Raw genomic sequence first — 20,145 nt, 5'->3', positions numbered from 1 at the left:
TTCGCACTTTATAATCTCGTTGTACTGGTGCCAATAACAACAACGTTTCTATTCTATTCTATTCTATGGCCTGAATGATCCGGAGTCAAGATGATCTCTGACCTTTAATATTTCTTTTTTGGGGGGTTAAGTTGTAAAAAGTAATACAATTGAAATCGAACTAACAATGCTCACTTCTTACGCCCACTGCCGTGTTTTGTATTGATTGTGATTTGCAGTACAGTGATACATCCATAACACAGCCAGCGTGCATCCAGCTGTGTGCGCGCCCAGCCGCGCCCCCTGCTGTCCGCTCGTTTTAACGTGCTCGCCTCTGATTGGCTGAGCGGTTGTCGGGACTCGGGAGTGTTACTGTTTACAGGAAACATGGCGTCTCTGGCTGTTGGAGAGCATCAAGAAATGGAAGGTTAGTGGCTAAATACAAATGACTGCAGCCGGGGCGTGGGTGCATTAGCGTGGTAACGCTGCAGCACATCTTTCCGAGTTTTTTCTTTTATTGGGAGCCTCCGGGACGTCTCGTTCTTCGTGTCTCCAGTCGGACCATCGTCCTCCTTGTGCTAGCTCCGAGGCTAACAACAAGACGTTCGCCCGTCGTTGTTCATTTATCGTCAACTCTCATAATAATCGCAATAGATGTTTATCCCACCTTTATTCGTTTATTTTACATCTTATTAGTCCAACAATTATTTGTCGGCGCCGTTGCTTGTTTGTCCGTTGAAAGTGTCTCTGCTTTCGGTCGTAAACATGTAAACATGTAGCTAACGTGGTTAGCAACGATAGCCTGAGTGTTTCATGTCAACCTTCCTCTGGACCGCTGAGGAGGATGGAGAAGCATCTGTGCTCCCATCCGCAGCGCTTAACACTGACAGGTCGGTGTCTGGGCTCGATTTGATCTCGATTCTTTCCGTAAATTCACGGGGTTTTTGCGCATGTTGTAAAGCGCGGAAATCTGCATCATCACGATGAGGTGGGGAACCAGGAACACCCACCTGGATGCTTCTCACAGCCCGGGGAGCCTCTGCGGGGGTAGTGAGGGCAAGAGGGGGTACAATCTTTGTTTATGAATGTACTGATACTGTAAGGAAAGTGTGAAGCATTTGGACTTTCAGAAACTCACTTTGAGATTTGTGAAACATTGTTTTGTTTTCCTTTTTATCCCCCGGAGAACACATTAAACAGAGTAAAAAAAAAAAAAAAAAAAGAGGCCTAAATTTAGATCCTCAAATTTGAACAGATTACTTCAATCACTTGTTTTATGATCTGAAACCTTATTTTCTTCTCACCTGGAGCTCACTGAAACAAGTCATAAAGCAGTCTCCTTAATCTTTATTAACTAAAAGCTTTATATATCTGGCAGCTGTTAGTGCAGTGTTTTTTTATTTATGTTCATGTCATGAAAAACCGGTTATTTTTCACAGTATTAACATTTTGATAAAAAGCATCCGGCAACATTTAGAAGTTTAAAATATCCTTGCACAGGAGGCAAACTTTTTTGTGAATCAGCAATTGACTGTGACCACACCGATGAAGCAGAAAGCGATGCCAAGACAATAGCATTGATTATATATTTTGTGTCTATGGTAGGTGTAATGCAGGTTGATTGTGCTCATGGATTACACACAGTTTGCTGACTGCAGAACTGTTACAATGCACAAAGAGGTTCAATGATTCCTCAGGAGTTCGAGCACTGGGTCTGGTGTCTGCATCATATGAGTAGTGCATCATCTGAATGTGATCCATGTATAGAAAGACTCAAATTCTTCTTCTTTTTTGTCCCTTGTTGCAGTGGACCGAAGGGGTGAATCTGAGGAGTCGGGTGATGATGAGACAAGGAGGAAGAGTATCAACGGGGATGTGGACCCCAATCAGGCTACTGCTTCGAGTAACATCCTCATTCTTTTCAATATACTCACATCGAATTTGAAGCATTTAACAGCCAATGAATATTTTTTTAAGGCTGTCAAGATGACTTAACATGAATATCCCACAAATGCTCATTCTATGTCATGACATGACAATATAAAATTTCCGTTAACCCTCATGTGAAGGTCGTTGTAGCTAATTTTCTTTATTCTCCTAAAGGTAAAGAAGAGTCTCCAGTTGACATGGACACCATAACCTTGGACCCAGAGGAAGAGGTGAGAGGACACGTTTCATAAAGCTCATCTTTAATTTTTTTTTTAAACTTTCGCATCGTAAATATACCTGACTGTACAGCATTTTTCATTGTGCTTTTCCATATTTAGTGACATTTACTCAGTCATTTACATACTTTAATAAGCAAAAATAGTCGTGTTATCTTGTACATCATCCACGTTTGTTGCCATTGCCTCTCTGTGCAGGTGAGTCTGGTGTCGCACTGCACAGGCTGTAGGCTGTGATTATAGATATCACGACAATTGTACGTCTTTTGTTTGGGACAGTCGAAAATCATGACGTAGTGGACCTCACAATTGACTATAGGTCAAAGTGAATAAGACAAAATATTTTTTGCACAGTTTTGATGAGGTTGTTTGTTTTTTCAATGTTAAAATGTTTTCAATGTTAAAAATAGGAAATGTTTCATGCTCAAATTCTGACCTTGAGTGTGGATGAACTCAGGACTGCATGCCATCTCAAATTTTGCACGATGTGTTCCAGGATGTTGATCTCGTTCATTGTCGTATTGGAAAAATTGAAGGACTAGACGTGTTACAGAAGGCTAAAGTAAGTATTCCTATTATGTGTGCACAATGGTTAATATCTGTTTTCACTCCATGACTCTTTTATCATTTTTTTTCCTGGTACACAGACACTCTCCTTACGACAGAACCTCATCAAGAAAATAGAAAACCTCGACAGTTTGATCTCACTGCGAGAACTAGACCTCTATGACAATCAGATCCGAAAACTGGAGAACCTGCACAACCTCACAGAGTTGGAGTAAGTCTCCAAAACTGTGGACCCATCAGCAATGGAACCGACTTACCTGACGTGACATTCTTTGTTGTACCTTCCCACAGACAGCTCGATGTCTCCTTCAACATTTTGAGAAAGGTGGAGGGTTTGGAGCAGCTCACTCAGCTCAAGAAACTGTTTCTGCTTCACAACAAAATTGGCAGCATTTGCAACCTGGATCACTTCTCAATTCTGGAGATGCTCGAGCTGGGCTCCAATCGCATCAGGGTGAGAGGGAAAAATAAATACATTTTAGAGAAGGTGAAAGCTGTCCTGTAACTCCAGCTCTCTGCGACCGAAGTTGATTGAAGCCTTTTAAAATATGGATGAAGGGCTGAAAAGCCTTTAAAGATGGACTCTAATTCACAGTTTCCCTTCTTTTTGTTGTGTTTGCAGGTCATCGAGAACCTCGACTCACTCACGTCTTTGCAAAGTTTGTTTCTTGGCACAAATAAAATAACAAAGCTTCAGAACTTGGATGGTTTACACAGCTTGACAGTTTTAAGCATTCAGGTATCCTCGCATAAGCCTCATGGGACTTTTACAAAGGCAAAAATTGGCAATTCCGCTTTGCACATTCGTGCCGTTGTTAATAATTTTGCCGTGTTTTTGTTTGCAGAGTAATCGCATCACGAAGATTGATGGTTTACAGAACCTTGCCAATCTGCGGGAGCTCTACCTGAGCCACAACGGCATTGAAGTCATCGAGGGCTTGGAAAATAATGTGAGTTATAGAAATGTACTGGACACATTGATTAGGGATTGGATGTCAAACTGTAGTTCTGCAACCATATGAAAACAGTTGGAGTGTAATGGTTTTGTACTGCAGAAATTCATTCCGCCTTGCTGAACCTGGGCGAAAGTGTGTGTTTGTAGATCATCCTCACACTGCCTTCACTCAGCTTGGCAGATCCGACGTGCCATGTGCCGGTGTTAACTCTTCATTGAGTGATGCAAAACAAGCTTTTTTAAAATCCAGCCAATTCTCACTTATTCTGAGTGAAAGTCACACTATGATGGCTGAAGATTACTCCCAGCACGCACTTTGTTTCATGATGATGGATCTACGGAATTTCACTCTAAAAGACCTCTCTGTTAACTGCTCTTTGGATAAGCAACAAAAACATCAGAGTCCTATTGAGAGGCTTTAATTTGCAAGTCAGTTGACAGACACATAGAATTTGAAGTTAAATACAGTTTCTAACTTCACTTCATCCATATTGTCTGATCACTTGTAAAACCTTAAGGGAATTAAGGCAGATGAGAAGAAACTGTAAATATTTACATTGTAGTTTTCGAAAATGTTTTTTTGTTGTGTTTTCACCATGTCTTACATGGACGTTTGTTCCTCTGTGTGTCTCACTTTGATTGTGTTCTGGATAATGAAAACGTTTGTTTTCTCTCTCCATAGAAAAAGCTTACCACCCTGGACATTGCGGCCAACCGAGTGAAGAAAATCGAAAACATCAGCCATCTGACAGATCTGGAGGAATTCTGGGTACGAGTAGTTTGAAGTTAAACCAGAGTGGGATTGAGGGATTTCTTGGGGGGGGGGGGGGTTTCTCCCACAATTTAAAGACACTTTGTTAAGACCATTAAAGACCCTGTGGTGGGTTGGTGGCCCCTCCTGTACATACTGGATATCAGCTTTTTGAACAACATTTACTTATCTAAAGCTGATATAGAAGATGGATGATTGGGGTTTTTTTTCCCCTCGTATATTGAAGTGCCAGTTGTGACAGACAAAAAGTCACCATTTTCCTTTTTCTGCTCACGAGGTGATAAGTTCGCCGATTCTGTTGGGGCACATCAAACACAGGCTCTTCTCCACGCCGGAATCTAAACATCAAGCTGAATGATTGTTACAAAGGATGGAGAGGCTATAAAAAGAAATGAAAGAGCTTCCAGCAGTAATGAATTCAAGAAAAAAACATTTAAGAATCAGTGCAGGCAGAACTGCAGAAACCGAAGCGGCGTTGCAGAACGGTGTAGGAGTGAAGGTGTAGCGCTTCTCCATCATTGAGTCTCTTCCATGACGCCCAGAGAAGCTGTATTTACGTGACGGTGTTCAGCTTGTGCTCTTATTGGCTTCCTCTCTCCTCAGATGAACGATAACCAGATAGACAACTGGTCCGATCTCGACGAGCTGAAGAACGCCAAGTCCCTGGAGACGGTTTACCTGGAGAGAAACCCGCTGCAGAAGGACCCACAGTACCGGCGGAAGATCATGCTGGCGTTGCCCACCGTCCGCCAGATCGACGCTACCTTTATTCGCTTCTAGACCTCGCTGTGTGCGATTCACCCGCCAACCTCCCGGTCCCCCACCCACACCCCACCACCCCCACCCCCACCCCCACCCCCACCAACCTGCCTGCCCCACCAACCAGAAGCAAATCACACACGGCCTCACCCAATCACATGCCAAAATGTCCATTCCAACACCGAACATCACCCACGGTTCACTCAACATACATGTATGCACTCATTTAAAGTTTGATCGATGCTGTTGTGTGGAAGCTTTTTAATTTATTACGGTGGTACTGTGAAAAAGGAGAGTCTACCCTACACTCATTACTTTCCTCATTTTTCTTCTCTTTTTTTTTTTTTCTTTTTGAGTTGAGATTGACAGAGTTTACTCCGATACTGCAGAATGATGCTGTCCTCAAAACGGGACACTCGGGGCAAAGGAACCATGAAGGGAGAATCCAGACGATACAGAACTTTTTGCTCGGCTTTAGCAGTATTAAACATCTGAAACGCAGCCTCATCAAGCAGCAATTCATTAAAGTGGCACTAACAAATATGCTGTCAGAGGACATATGTTAATGGGGTCGTTTCAGTAAACTGGCATCCTGAGTTTTGACTTTAGGCGCCTTTTTTATTCTTTATCTCAACCTCTTTGTTTGAGCTCAAAACTCAAGTGTGACCTCTGCAAGTGAAAGAAAACTTGTGAGAATGTAAAATCATATAGAGTTAATAAAAATGGATTTGTATGGTGGTGTATTAGGGCTACTTCAGGACATTTTAAGAATTTTGTTAGGATTAGGGATTAAATACAATTAAAAAAAATTAAAATGATCAAGAATGGAGATGTCAATTTTGTTTTTTATATGCAAATTGATAAATTTCAAAAATAAAAAACAATGTCTGAAATAAAAGTAGTCCCAATACTCTGTTATATCTGTAATCAGTGGTACTGTTGTGATTTAAACCTGACCTTGACACTCACTGATTACGGCTTTGCTTATATCTTTTTCAACTTTCATCAACTTATCCTTAAGGGTTTTTAAGCTCATAACATTAAAATGTTTTTCAATTAAAATTGCTTTGTGGAATGATCTCCTGGAAGTGTTAAAGGATATTGTATAAAGCGCTTCAGACATTTTTTTAGGACACATTTCAGGTCTTTGGAGTCCACATATAAAAGACACAACAGTTGTGGGCCTTTCAGATTAGTTTAGAACGGGAGTCTCTGGTCGTGGAGAGTTTCTTTCCTGGGTTTCGTCAGGAGCTTGGTGGTGATTAGAGATTGAGGTGTGATGAAGCAGCAAGAGAGCTAAAATATGTGGGTCCAGGGTTGGAGACTACTGGCTTCGCAATTAGAGTGTGAATTATCATACCTCCTATACAGGTGTCCTTCAAAGTGAAGTGACGACGACTATCTCAAAGGAAAAGATGACTTATTTCTGCATAATTCTCTGCAGTTGAGTTACTCTTTGGATCAAATGAAAAGCTAACATGAATACAGCATATAAGTGTCACATTTCAGTGCATTTTAGCTGGATTAGATCAGTGTTCAGCTAATCCTCTCGGCGTGATACAAGATGCACATCAGTATTGTCCAGCTTTTTTTTTTTTTTAAATCAGGCCTTTAAATCATAAATTGCCCTGTTGACTAAAATTAAGTCTCTAATTGCAGGAAGGACAATAACACTAAGAATCCTGGTTTGATTTGTCGTTTCCTTTTCAAATGTGTGGATAGAAATGTTTCCTCCCCTTTAAGTTGCGTCTTCCTCATAACTGTAACACATTTATCATCCCATATCAGACTATCAGCAATGAAACGTTGCTCCACTGATGTGAATGTAACATTACTATACGCTCAGATTAACTACAGTGACTGTACAATTGGCCAGCGGGATTGTAAATGTCCCCTTTGTGTATTTGTAAATATTGGTTGCACACCTCATGATGTAGAAAGTTCAGTGCCATCCTCCCCATCCCTTTGTAAAGTGACACACTTCTCTTCTTTTGTTTATGCCGGGCAGCACAACAGATTCTTGTGAGATACAGTGATTAAGAGAACATGACCTTAATCGGTCAGCAAAGGAGCAATTACTCAAAAACAAGCGAGCTCCTTGTTTGAACTGAGTCTTCAGGGTTTTGACGTGGTTGACGAAGATTTCAAACTGAATGTATTATGCAAATAATAAAATTACACGACTTAAGAAACAAGTACTTTAAATGTCTGTGTTGTAAATTCCTTTTTGAGACTTGATGTACAAGGATTTGTTATTAACTAAATACTTTGGATTAATTGTTGTGCCATTTTTATTTGTTATTGAGGGATAATTTACATACCTTTTTCAAATAACAGATAATGTATGTTTCAAGGAGCAAACAAAAGGATGGATAGAGGTCTATGGAATATTTTATTTAAAAGCAGCTTTTGTCAGTTTGTAAAACATTGTTAAATTAAGAGGCTTTATGCCAGACTAATGAAAACGTCAGTAATAAATGCAAATATATATAAAGTAATAAACAAATCAATCATGATCTATTCATTTTATCCACCCCCCCCCCAAAAAAATGTTCTGATAAACTTTGGAATGTTAATGTTTACTTTGCTGTGGATTTCAGTGGATAACATTGTAAGCATATAGACAGACTATTACTATCATTGGTTTTATCATTACTGAAAGAGTGTTTTGGAGTAAATGTTTTGCAATTATGCAATCATGAAAAAGTCATTGTATTACTCTGCCATGTCAAAAATATTGTAATTTGCCAAAATTAAACCAAAAGAAGAGCCTTCTTGAATTTTTTTCCTAATTGAGTAAATTGTAATTTACAATATATATATGACACAGTAACATTGTTTTACATTTTCTGTCAGGCAATAGGCAAGCATCACAAAATACAAGATAATATATATAGAAGAAGTAAAATAAAACGAAGAAGGTAAAATAAACAAATATGTACAAGATTAAGTGAGGACAAGGGCTGGGATTTCTAAGTAACACTAAAGTCCTTCAGGTTTTTCAACATTCTTTTTCATCTATAACAGATGAAGAATAATGATATGGTCCTATATGAAAGCCTGAAAATTTGGTTTTGTTATTCTTTATACATTTTTTGTGTTTTTAGAATTTTACAGTAATTAAACATTTGTGAAGGGCCAAACAAGTATACCAATTAAAACATTTTTTAAGGCCTAAACACATTTTTGAAACAAAATTAATGAACTCCATGTGAACGACATTACCCACAATGCAGGGGCGGTCTGTCGTGACGTTGGGGCTCGCGCCGCGCCAGACCCGCCGCGCATGCGCCACATCTATGTTGTTGTTTGTGGCGGTAAGATGGCGGCGTTCAGAGACACCTCGGCTCCGGAGGTGAACGGGTTAATACAACAATTCACAGCAATAACAGGTAAAAATAACATTTTATTCCGCATTTGGGCCATCGGGTTAGTGTGTGTGGTCACACCGGAGGGCCCCTGTCGCCTCTAAACTCCACAGAACGCGCGCGGGGAGCAGAAAACGGCTGTTTGCCGTTGCTGTGTGTCTGGCGCTGCCAATGCTGGGCAGAGGGGGAAAGCTCTGGTAGTTATCTGCTAAACTCTCAAAAAATGTTCCGAAAATGCTTATTGCGGCCTCCAGCTATGCATATTATCTCTCACGGGAAGTTGGAAACGTGTTATTTTCTTAGTGGTGCCGGTACCATGGAGTACTTTGCCCGCCTGGGACGGCTTTTCTGCTCTTTTTGCACCGCTTGCTGTGTGATAATGTGGAATGGACGTCGTCTGTACAACATTTCCCTTCTTCATCACCAGTCAGCCTCCGTGGTCTCTTTCTGTCATGTTCGCCGGGAGAGTGTCGCTCAACACTCCCGAAAGAGCCCACTTTCTGTCTTCGGCTGTGGGCACGGGGGTCCTATGTAGCTCATGTGGCCTTTGGCAGGATGGACAATGTTTATATTTAAAGTTATTTATTGGAAAAGACGAGGTAGCCAGTTCAGGGGCTGCTGCCAGACTTGGAAAGTGAAACAGACATGCGCAGTACACGCCACAGAGCTCTGCAGCCACTCGGTGCCTTACACGCCGGAAAATACAAATTATTAAGTGTGTTGTGTTTTTTTTAAACACGCATGAGATTTAAATACGATTGTATTTCGTGGCGTGCTGTGATCCGTATACTTTTTGAAGGGTTTTTGTTGTTGTTGTTGTTTTTGCATCGTGTTTGATCGGGACGAAAACGAACAACGTTTAAATCGATTGTACTCTTATCTTAGAGCAGAATAAAGTTTATTAGCTCCCATTTATGCCTCACGTTGATGTGTGCTTATTTAGGTCAAAACAATATCAACGAATTATGGTTTACAAATTGTAAAATCTCCAAAACCCTTTATGACGGCAGCGGTGTGAATGCATCGTTTTAGATGGACTGTATATAGTATTAGATTATAGGGAAACAATATTATAACTCCATGAACAACTTTTATTTACTTTACAGGAACTGCTTTCAGTACAAGAGTTTCCAATGAAAGCTAAGGCTAACTAATCAAATACTGTACTGGGGTGAATAGAAGTTATATAACAGGAGCAATGACAATCAGTATAAGCAGATCCAAAGTAAATAGTGATGGAAATGGATTTTACACCTGGGTGTATTGCGTGTGTGCATAGCAACATGAATTTTCTGGAAAAAAAAGTAGGAATTAAGTGTTCAATTTGAATAGCAATACCTTTTATATCTGGGTCTGCCAATGTGCCATCACATCAACAGTGTGCACAGTATTCCATTATCTCACTGCAACGTTTAGATTTCCTCCCAGCAGATCAACAAAAACAAATTCCGAGCTTCACAAAAGACTGAATGCTTCACAAAATAGTTATCGGTCCTGCAAAGTCAGTTTTAATTGCCACATGGTATTTGTCTTTAATAAAGCATGATAATAGTAAAACGATCATCCCTAACATTTTATTTTTCATGGATATATAGCTTTATATATAACATGTATTGAGGCACGCTGTTGTGTGTGAGCAGACGAATATTAATATGTGAAACAGATGACTTCATTTTGTGAAGTTCTCTGAATCCTGAACTCGCTTTGGCTTCAACTCATTGGAATGGTTCTACAGTTGAGGTCGGTTATGGAACAACAGAAAATATTGTTTAATAAAACATTAATATTTACGTTGTACACACCTATGTCAGATTTCTTTAAAAGGGAATGTGAACAAATGCAATTTTAGTTTATATAGGTAATTTGTAACAAACTGATAACAAGTGTTGATTAGTATTGGACTTTAAATGGAATAGTTTTTTTATTTGTTAGTTTTTTTTAAACCGAGCCTGGGTACAAAATGAAACTGTCATGCTCGTGTTTGAATCAAACCTTTAGTTTGGCTTGTTGAAACATTCACGCGTTGCTTTCATACATAATGCGCCCACAACCTCATAACCATTGAATAGACGGTCTCAGTCGTCCGTGCGCTGATATTGCAATTATTTGGAGATTCTGTTTTAAAATGTGTTGAACGTGTTTAAAAAAGCAATTCAGAGCCATGAAATGTCCGTTTTGAAAATTCCAGTTGTTCTGACTGTCATATATCCTGGTCCCGATTCCTATAACAACAACATTTGTAGTAGTAGTATTTTTGTCAATGTTGTTATGTTTAATTAAATTGCCCACATATCAATGTAAATAAAAAAAGGCACCGTTTAAGTTCAAGGGAAAAAAAAACTTGAAGACTGTAGAAACTGTTTTTATTTTGGTGAAAACATCATCGAAGTTCTACAGGTGAAGACGTACATCTGCTGTGTTGTTTGTTTTATTTTAAAATCTGGTCATTGTCAGGTTTCTGTAAGATATTCAGCTCATCAGCAAATGATTTCAGTGACTTCACAATTCTCTCTATTTATATATATCCATAAAGAGCTTGTCAATTGATTCACTTGTGCAGGGGCCACAGAGAGCGTCGGGAAACATATGCTGGAAGCATGCAACAACAACCTGGAGATGGCCGTGACCATGTTTCTGGATGGAGGCGGGATCGCTGAGGAGCCCAGCACCAGCTCCAGTTCAGCAGCATCAAGCAGCAGAGCCCCCCCGACAGAGTGAGACCATCTTCACTTCAACACAAGCTGCTTTCAGGCAAAGCAGAAACAGACTTTACACGCCAAATCCTTCTTCATTTTCCTTCCGTCCAAATGAGGGGGAAATATAAGATGCAGACATGCACACAGGCCTGTATGCACAGAGGCATACCTGACATTTATAAATGTGTGCAAGTATATTTGTACACTCACAAAAACACACATAAAGCTGTATGATTATACACGATGTACCTATGTGCACACTGAAGAGATCAATGTATACGTAACATGAGCCTGTAGGGCTTTAATAATAGGAGTAGTAAATGATATATACAGTTGAAACAATTTTTGGTAAAAATCAAAGAAAACAATTTCAGTTAAAATGAAAACAAGAAAAGATAAACATTCTCTATATTGACATATTAAGAAAAACTACATTAATACATGACTTTTAAAAAAAATCAATTTTAGTTCATGATATAGGTTATAAATATCAGTATTTTTTGTCGAATCAATAAGTTGATATACTTTTTACAACGATTCTGTTTGTGTTGTGTGATGTTTCAGCGAAGTACGAGCACCGATCCCCCAGAAGCAGGACATACTGGTGGAGCCAGAACCACTATTTGGAGGTATCAGTCAGTTGAATCCAAACACATCGTCGTTCCTGTTTAAAATAGCTGGTGCTTGTGAATTTTTAATGTCTGCTTTATATATTTAGTGCCAAAGCGAAGAAGACCTGCCCGGTCCATATTCGACGGTTTCCGAGACTTCCAAACAGAAACAAGTGAGTGAAATTAAGCTTTTCCACTTTAGAAAAACTATATATCTATATATATGTGTGCGTGTGTGTAATGGAGCTAGATTTTTCAATTACAGCTAACACGAAACTCTGTTCCGTGTTTTGATTTTCCCAGTCCGTCAAGAACAGGAGCTGCGGAACGGTGGGACAGTGGATAAGAAACTGAGCACCTTGGCCGACCTTTTTCGTCCGCCCATTGAGCTCATGCACAAAGGCAGCTTTGAGACGGTGAGTTGTCGCTCAGGGGACGCTTTCCCCTGCACCTTTATTCACTTTCGTTTGAAGTCTCGGGGAAATCTCAGATGGCTCTTTACTTCACAGGTGGGAAACCCCCCAAAAAACCTTGTCCCCTCACTCTCCCATGAGAAGCCTGTTTTCTGTTCCTTTTTGTTACACTTCTAATAAAAGCTGAGGAAATGATGATGCTCCTTTAAATCCTTAAATATGTTCTTTTTTTTTTTTTTATCTACTGTATCTTTTATACTTGCTTTGTCCAACGTAGAGTTGCAGGGAGCCGAGCCTTCACTCGGCTGACTCTGGGTCACAGCCACTTCACATTTTCGACACTTCATCCCAGAGAAAACACCTTGATTTACACACTCCTCCACAAACGTCTCCACCTCGTGGCAACTTAAAGTCACAAATTCACCTAACAAGCTTTCCTCCCTGGAGAAAGGTCCTGGCGTGCAGAGGGAGAACATGATACTCCGGATGATTAAAAACCCTACATTTCACACTTGTTTTAATCAGCCCTAATTTAAAAAAAGAAAAGAAAAAAATGTTAATCTCTTTTGTCAGCACAAAGAAAGTCTGATCCCATGGAAGAGGGATCACATTTCAGCACCTGAGCAACAAAAAAACAAACTTTTCCACATTTCAAGAATATCTATTAAAAACAAACTCCAGAAGAGTTTCTGTTCTGTGTCTGAGCTTTGGCACTGTCTTTTAATTGTGGTCGCTAATCGCCAAATCCCTCTGTTGGATATATTTTGTGCACGTGGCTCACAGAATATACAAAACATGGCTGACCTTTGCTCATTGTAAGACTCACCATTGGAGCACTCGCTTCTTAACAAAACACAGCGCTCACATTATGCTATATGTTACCAGAACACTAGAGGCTCGTCAGAGGATTCTGATCCGACTCAACTCAGACAGCTTGACTTGAAATAATATATAATGAATGGTCCCACCTCAGTGGCACCGAGGGCTAGTTTCTGTTAAAATGGGGCAATTTCCATACAGTGACAGTGAGACTCATATTTCAAGGACACACGATTTAAAACCAAAGTGAACTACATAATTCAAGGACTTCAGAGTGGTGTGGCATTCCTAGTATTTCATCAGTCCAAAGACATACCTGTTGGTTTGATGGTGACGGTGGGAATAGAACTAACTCTGTAAATCTAATCCGTATAAAGCAGGATGAGACGGTTGATGGTTTGGCTGCTGGGCCTGAAATGCACTGCAGATATTTCCTGATACGCTTCACCTTATTCCATTTTTTTTTTCCGACTAAATTTGACACTGCTTCTGTATTTTAGCTCTCAAGTCCAGATGATTCGAGCTAATTGCTTCTTGTTACAGTGAATTAACTGATCCTGGTTTTACACTGACGACACGTTCCTGTTCCTTATGCTTCAAGGCTAAAGACTGCGGGCAGCTGGAGAACAAGTGGCTCATGATCAACATTCAGAACGTTCAGGACTTTGCCTGCCAGTGCTTGAACAGGGACGTGTGGAGTAACGACGCAGTGAAGACCATCATCAGAGAACACTTCATTTTCTGGCAGGTATGCGGTTTCAGAGCTCAGCACCGGGAAGTCCACGTCTACAGACTCCTGCACGCTTCGTCTTTCAGCTGCTTTAACTCCATCAAAGAGTCATGTTTAACTTTCTTGTTCATGCTTTTGGTTATGCAAACTTGGATGTGGGTAAAGTTGTGCAAGTAGTCGTTTCAAACAGCCAGTCTGTCAAATGGTGCGAAGACCTCCTTGAAAGAAGGATAATTAATATTGATCGACTTTTTATTTATTCAGTGAGATGTACTTCACATGAAGACAAGGACAGATAGAGTAATCAAATAACAATAACTGAAATAAAAGCTCACACACAAAAATTCCTACATACAATAAAAACAATCAACAAACATCTAAATAGAGGACGAGTATGAATATTGATTTATTTTGGAATAATTATTGATTGTTGCTTGTGTTGTACACATCAACGACTGAAAATGGAGCATTTCAATCCAAACCCCATAAACACTTCATTAACACAATAGCTAAGCATTTAAGGAATAAACAGTGTACATAATACTATAATATATAATGAGTGTGGAACTGATGGAAATCTCAGATTCACAATTTATTGCCTGAGAAGTTTTTCTAAATGTCATCTACAACAGATTAGATTCATCCTGCACACCACTGAGTTCAAATGTCTTAAAATGTATGATTATTTTCAAAAACAAGGACCTAAATATAACCTATGCATTAGACATTATAACATCATATTTTGACCCATCATTTTTTTTTGTCAGATATGCTCTCTATTTATATTTCAATTTACACTTATGACATTTGTTATTATTGTTCAATTCTCTGCTTTAGTTTTGTCTTCTGATGTGTGTTTTCTCCTTTTTAGGTATATCATGACAGCGAAGAGGGACAAAGATACATCCAGTTCTATAAGCTCAACAAGTTTCCTTACATTTCTATCCTCGATCCACGAACAGGTGAGTTCCTATGGAAAGTTAACGTTGCCGAGAAGGGCTTTTTTTTTTAATTTTATTAATTTTTTTATTGACCTGCTTGGTTTTGATTGTTTTTGCTTCAGGTCAAAAGATGGTGGAGTGGAACCAGCTGGATGTGGCTTCGTTCCTGGAGCAGGTGACAGGCTTCCTGGCAGAGCACGGGCAGCTGGACGGACCGTCCTGCCACGCACCCCCCGCAAAGCGAGCTCGATCAGTGGGTTGCTCATCCTTTGTGGCGCATCTCTCTCTCTCTCTCTCGCTCGCTCTCTCTCTCTCTCTCTCTCTGTGACTCTGTGTCAGCGACGGTTTAAACCCTGTCCCCCGTTGTTTTTAACCTATAGTTTGATCTATTTGGTATGTTCACATACTAATGTAGTGGCCGGCACTCCTGGACCACGTTGGTAATCTCCGCTCCAGGTTGGACTTGGGGGCATTTCTGTTTAGAGTCGGCATGTTCTCCCTGTGTGTGTTTATTTTTTTCGTCCCACAATCCAAAAAAACTGAAATGATTTGAGATTAATTGTGACTCTAAATCGCCTGCAGTTGTAATTGTGCGTCTCTCTGTGTTTGCACTGTGGAGCAGAGCTTGGATGAATGGGGGATTTAATGTTCGTATTGTTTCTTCTGCTTGTTTCCTATAGATTACTCAAACAACCTTTTTTTCCCCCCCTCTCTATTCTAGGAAAGTCTGATTGATGCCAGTGAAGACAGTCAGCTGGAGGCAGCGATTCGAGCCTCCCTACAGGAAACCCACTACGAGTCCTCAAACGCCCCCGAAGCCCCCGACTCACCGCGATCGGACGAGGAGTCGGACGCGGAGCCTTTTTCCGACAGCGAGGGTCCCATCTCGGTGGACGGCTCAGACAGTGAAACGCCGGCGCCTCGCGAAGAGAAAACTTCTGCCAGCAAACACACCCCGGCCTCTTCCACCTCCTCGGCGTCGGCGGCCTCGGCAGCCCAGCAGCGTCTCCACCCCGATAGTTCCACCTCTTCCCACAGAAAATCCCCGTACAAAGAAAACAACCACAGTCACAAGAAAGAGGAGAGCAAAAAGAACCACCTGGAGCCTTCGGCTGCCGCGCCCCGTCACTCCCACCCCGATGGGAACTCTGGAGGGAATCACTGCGCTCAGAGAGCAGGAAGTGCCGGGAGCTCGAAGATCAGCACCTCGACGACCTGCGACGTCGACTGTCCTGATGACAACGGTATGACGTCGTTGAAATCCTGTTGGGGCCCCTCGGCTCGTTTCACCGCACATGCAAAGTTTGCAAGTCCGACTCCTTTGTTTGTTTTTCCTTTTGATTGCAACTTGCGAGGAGCTGGTTTGCAGCTCAGCTGCGTTTTTAACAGAAGATATATTGGCTCACGTCGAGGACACTTCAGGGACTGAGAAAAACCCCGTGCGTCTAAATGCTGGGAGTATTTCAAAAGGAGGAAAAGAGATAAATGTTGAGTTGGAAGCAGCCTCACTGCAGCAGGAATAATATTCCATTTGTCAAGACAAGCTGATGGATATTACCTTTTATAGTTTGACATACTTGGAATATATTTATAAAAAAACTGTTTGTCAAAAGCGCCACAGTTCAACAAGATCGGTTGCCAAGTTAGATAATACAATATTTGTAAATCTTGTATTTATTTTAGTTTTCCACCACGTGTCACTTTTCCATCACGGAGTAACGATGCACACAAAGCTGCAATGTGAAGATAAGAAGTTTGAAGGGAGCAGCTGGAGCAGGGCTTGACGATCACATAGTCTGGCATTTCACATGATTGAAAATCCGATGCCCCCACAGTGAAGTAAAAAGCGATCACGTTGTGGAGTAGTCTGCCATTGAAGGCGTCCCGGCACGTATGTGATCAGGTACTGCAGGACGCCATTGGGACAGACAGTGAAACACTTTGAATTTTTTTTTGTTCCAAATTCAGCTTCTTCTTTTTTTCCCCCCAACAAGAGCAGCGAGTGGCGGCATCTCTGCTTCTCTCCTGAACAAATGAACGACGGTCTTTCTTGTTTTACCCACGGAGGCTATCATTTTGTTTGTACGTCAGACCTACAGGCTGTAACACGCTCCGGCTGTACGGCCCTGCACTCTTGGAACTGAGCATTTCACTGCGACTTGCTTGTTGCTGGAGTGAAACGGCACGCTGTGTCGTACTGTATCACCTTCTAAAAATACGAGTGGGACCTTATTTAAAAACCCACACACCATACAGTGCATTCAGGAAGTATTTAGACGCTCTATCACATTTCTCAACGCGCTGCTCCCTGGTACAGCAATTATCACTGATTTGACTCACAATGACGCAGTAACAAAACCGAGATAACTGAGTGTTTCCTTTCTCTATTAGCAATGAAAATCAGTTGATGGCATTTAGAGTGTAGTTTGAGTTATTTTACAGGTTAATAACCAAATTACGTTTTTTTTTGTTTTTTTTGGGGGGGGGGGGGGGGGGTGTGAGAGTGGACTTTATTGAATTTCTGCTGCCACAATTAATACCAATTTTAAAAATTGTGAAAACGGCTGTATCATCGCAAAATATTTTAAATGATTTGTTTCTTCTTTTGTGTGTGTGTGTGTGTGTGTGTGTGTGTGTGTGTGTGTGTGTGTGTGTGTGTGTGTGTCTCTGTGTGTGTGTGTGTGTGTGTGTGTGTGTGTGTGTGTGTGTGTGTGTGTGTGTGTGTGTGTGTGTGTGTGTGTGTGTGTGTGTGTGTGTGTGTGTGTGTGTGTGTGTGTGTGTGTGTGTGTGTGTGTGTGTGTGTGTGTGTGTGTGTGTGTGTGTGTGTGTGTGTGTGTGTGTGTGTGTGTGTGTGTGTCTCACAGGTCCTAAAGCCAGGCTGATGCTCCGCTACCCAGATGGACAAAGAGAGCAAATTTCCTTGTCTTCGAAAGCAAAACTCCTGGTAACTCCACACTATCTTCACTATTATTTTAATTCAGTGACAGTTAGAGCAACATGGAAGAGCCAGACATTAAAGTGTTTGCAAGTTCTTAAAAAATAATAGTTGTTAGTCATTAGTTACTGTGAATGGAAAGTGTTAAGTCACTCAGGAAATGAGTTCTTCCATGATGTGTCTCCATAAATGAGGCCAGTGCACGTAGGGACATTGTCATGTTGCCGTCGCTCAGCAGCTGAGCAGGCAGCAGGGTGTGAGTCCGTTTAATGGTTGATTCACCAATTAAATTCAGCAGAAGTTACCTCAGTGAGTTGGAGGAAGATGCTCTATATTCTGGATGTGAGCAGGCGAGTTTAGTGAATAGAGCAGGTTTTCACTGGAAACGTGTTAAAAGCAGCGGCCACTCAAGACAGTTTTGTTGGTAACATTTACCAAGCCAACTAAAACTTTAGCGGCTGTACCTCTGGTGAGTGTCGTCATAGCGATGATCACTGATGGTGGCGCTACCGGTGTTGATTTACTTTGGAGCGTCGTCACCACTTTGCTTGTGAATCGTGAATTGTACAGATGTCTGCATAAATAATCCAGAGGAAAGAACCTGAAGCGGTGTTGCATATGTGAAGAGGCACAAACGCCGTCTCAGATATTATTGAGTTGAAAACTACTAATGAAATGCAGCTGTTTGTTGCTAACAATTCAGTCTTTGGTATGTGCACCCCCTCTCTTCAAGGCCCTGGTGAGACACGTCCAGTCCAAGGGATACCCAAACGAACGCTTCGAACTCGTCACCAACTTCCCCAGAAGGAAGCTGGCCCACTTGGACTATGACATCACGCTGCAGGAGGCGGGGCTTTGTCCACAGGAGACTGTATTTGTGCAGGAGAGGAACTAGTCTTCCCAGACACGTTCACTTTTTTGCTTGTCAGTATCTCTGGTAGACCTCACCCTCTCACCAATGAACTGGGGCGATGTTACTGGCCTTGATCCCATAAACCTTCTGTTCTGGAAGTTAGCCCCTCTTTTCGTTTTCGCCCTGACAGCCGATAGTGGATGGACTTCTCTCAGCAGCGCCACGCCACTAGTCTGAATACTGACCGATGCTCCGCTGACAGCCTAATTTCTTTGTAGTACAGTGATCGACAATTGGCCAGTAAGCTGTTTCAGACGCCAGCATTCTTTCATATATTTCTTTTTCTATATTCTGCTCTGATGTGGGTTTCTTCTGGCTTTGAGGCACATCAGAACAAAATATATTCCACGAAGCTCCTTTTGAAAAGAAACATAAAACTCAGTGGATCACCAATTGATGACGTGCAACCAGGGACTTGTACAAAAGACTTCCACCTCCCCCTGCAGGACATCAAATGTCAAAGTTTATTTTCTAGATCTTATTATTTTCATTTACCTGGGGTGGGTAAGGGGAGGCGACTCCTTGTTTTCTTTTGACCCAAATTTGGTCTCAGTCATTGTTTTAACAGTTGTAATTATTGGGAAGGAACACGCACTCAAAGATGGTCTGAAAATCACAAGTGACAGAAGGGAATGAGTGGAAGGTGGTACATCTCATCAGTCGGACCTACACTGTACAGAGATGGATTAGAGAGTCTGATATCTAGCTGTAGTCATTGTTTCCTTTCTTTTTATATGCTGCCAAGAAATGATGCTGATGTTGAAATATAACCACCAAAAACCAGGGGATCTTCTGCTTGGTCTTTTGTTATTTTCTATTTCTGTGAACTGTTTTGTGTCATTTGAAAAGTTTACGTCCGAGAAACTGAAAGGAAAAACATTCAGACGGAAGAAGAAAACAAAAAAGTCCAATTCAAACTGCAGCAATTCACAAATTAGGTATGTACGACACAGGCTTGGAAATGTGGAATCTGTTTACCGTCAAATGCCTGAAGCACTGAAACTTTGGAAATCACCAGAGGTAAAACTGATTATATGTATGACAACAACAAAAATACAAACTTGAACTTTAACCAGCACAACAACCGACAATTTCTACTGTCATGAAAGCAAAAGTTGTTTGAATGAAACTTTCTTCCAGGTTGGATGAGCTGAGGCAGATAAACATTTAAAATGTGGCAGCCTGCACAGATTTTTACCCCCCCCCCCCCCCCCCCCCCCCCCCCAATTCAGTGACATTTCTCTGTGTGGACAGATGGTGGCGATAGCGTGCCTTTCATACATGTGAACAAGCCATAAGGATTAGGATTCAAATTTGTCTTCTGTTCAGCTGGTCCAACATACTTTCATCTGATATGAATCTTCACTGTGATCATTTAAGTTACTGCTTTTTATTTTTCAGGTGGTTTTTCTGTGGCCTACTTAAAAAAAAAACAACCTAATACCGTAATCACTCACCCATACGCATCTGTAAGAACGGTGTGTTGTATATTGACTAAATCCAGGTGGCCTGTGTGGTAAAA

The 20,145-nt window shown here is 41.1% G+C and overlaps 2 protein-coding genes across 2 annotated transcripts; both read left to right on the top strand.

Annotated features, from left to right (window-relative positions):
• Positions 1-347: 347 nt before the first annotated feature.
• On the top strand, positions 348-7,375 carry ppp1r7 (protein phosphatase 1, regulatory (inhibitor) subunit 7). Its single transcript, XM_080504140.1, has 10 exons — positions 348-406; positions 1,787-1,882; positions 2,083-2,138; positions 2,641-2,706; positions 2,792-2,922; positions 3,003-3,165; positions 3,334-3,450; positions 3,557-3,661; positions 4,349-4,435; positions 5,042-7,375. Exons 1-10 carry the CDS (start codon positions 367-369, stop codon positions 5,216-5,218), a joined length of 1,038 nt encoding a protein of 345 aa, XP_080360266.1. The 5' UTR covers positions 348-366; the 3' UTR covers positions 5,219-7,375.
• A 1,108-nt stretch (positions 7,376-8,483) lies between these two features.
• On the top strand, positions 8,484-19,406 carry ubxn7 (UBX domain protein 7; the record flags this gene model as incomplete). Its single annotated transcript, XM_080503931.1, has 11 exons — positions 8,484-8,589; positions 11,126-11,279; positions 11,826-11,890; positions 11,980-12,045; positions 12,176-12,288; positions 13,706-13,852; positions 14,706-14,796; positions 14,898-15,028; positions 15,497-16,019; positions 17,640-17,719; positions 18,444-19,406. 11 exons carry the CDS (start codon positions 8,484-8,486, stop codon positions 18,603-18,605), a joined length of 1,638 nt encoding a protein of 545 aa, XP_080360057.1. The 3' UTR covers positions 18,606-19,406.
• Between the last annotated feature and the right edge of the window lie 739 nt (positions 19,407-20,145).

This window comes from Blennius ocellaris, assembly GCF_963422515.1.
Source record: "Blennius ocellaris genome assembly, chromosome: 10".
In the NCBI taxonomy this organism is placed as follows: Eukaryota; Metazoa; Chordata; class Actinopteri; order Blenniiformes; family Blenniidae; genus Blennius; species Blennius ocellaris.
Note: the sequence above shows the minus strand (reverse complement) of the source record. Positions and strands in the feature narration are given on the sequence as shown.

Coding starts and splice junctions, on each gene's coding strand:
- ppp1r7 (XM_080504140.1), top strand. CDS start 367: ATGGCGTCTCTGGCTGTTGGAGAGCATCAAGAAATGGAAG. Junction 2,923..3,002: donor CACAACCTCACAGAGTTGGA/GTAAGTCTCCAA, acceptor ACCTTCCCACAG/ACAGCTCGATGTCTCCTTCA. Junction 3,451..3,556: donor TGACAGTTTTAAGCATTCAG/GTATCCTCGCAT, acceptor TTTTGTTTGCAG/AGTAATCGCATCACGAAGAT.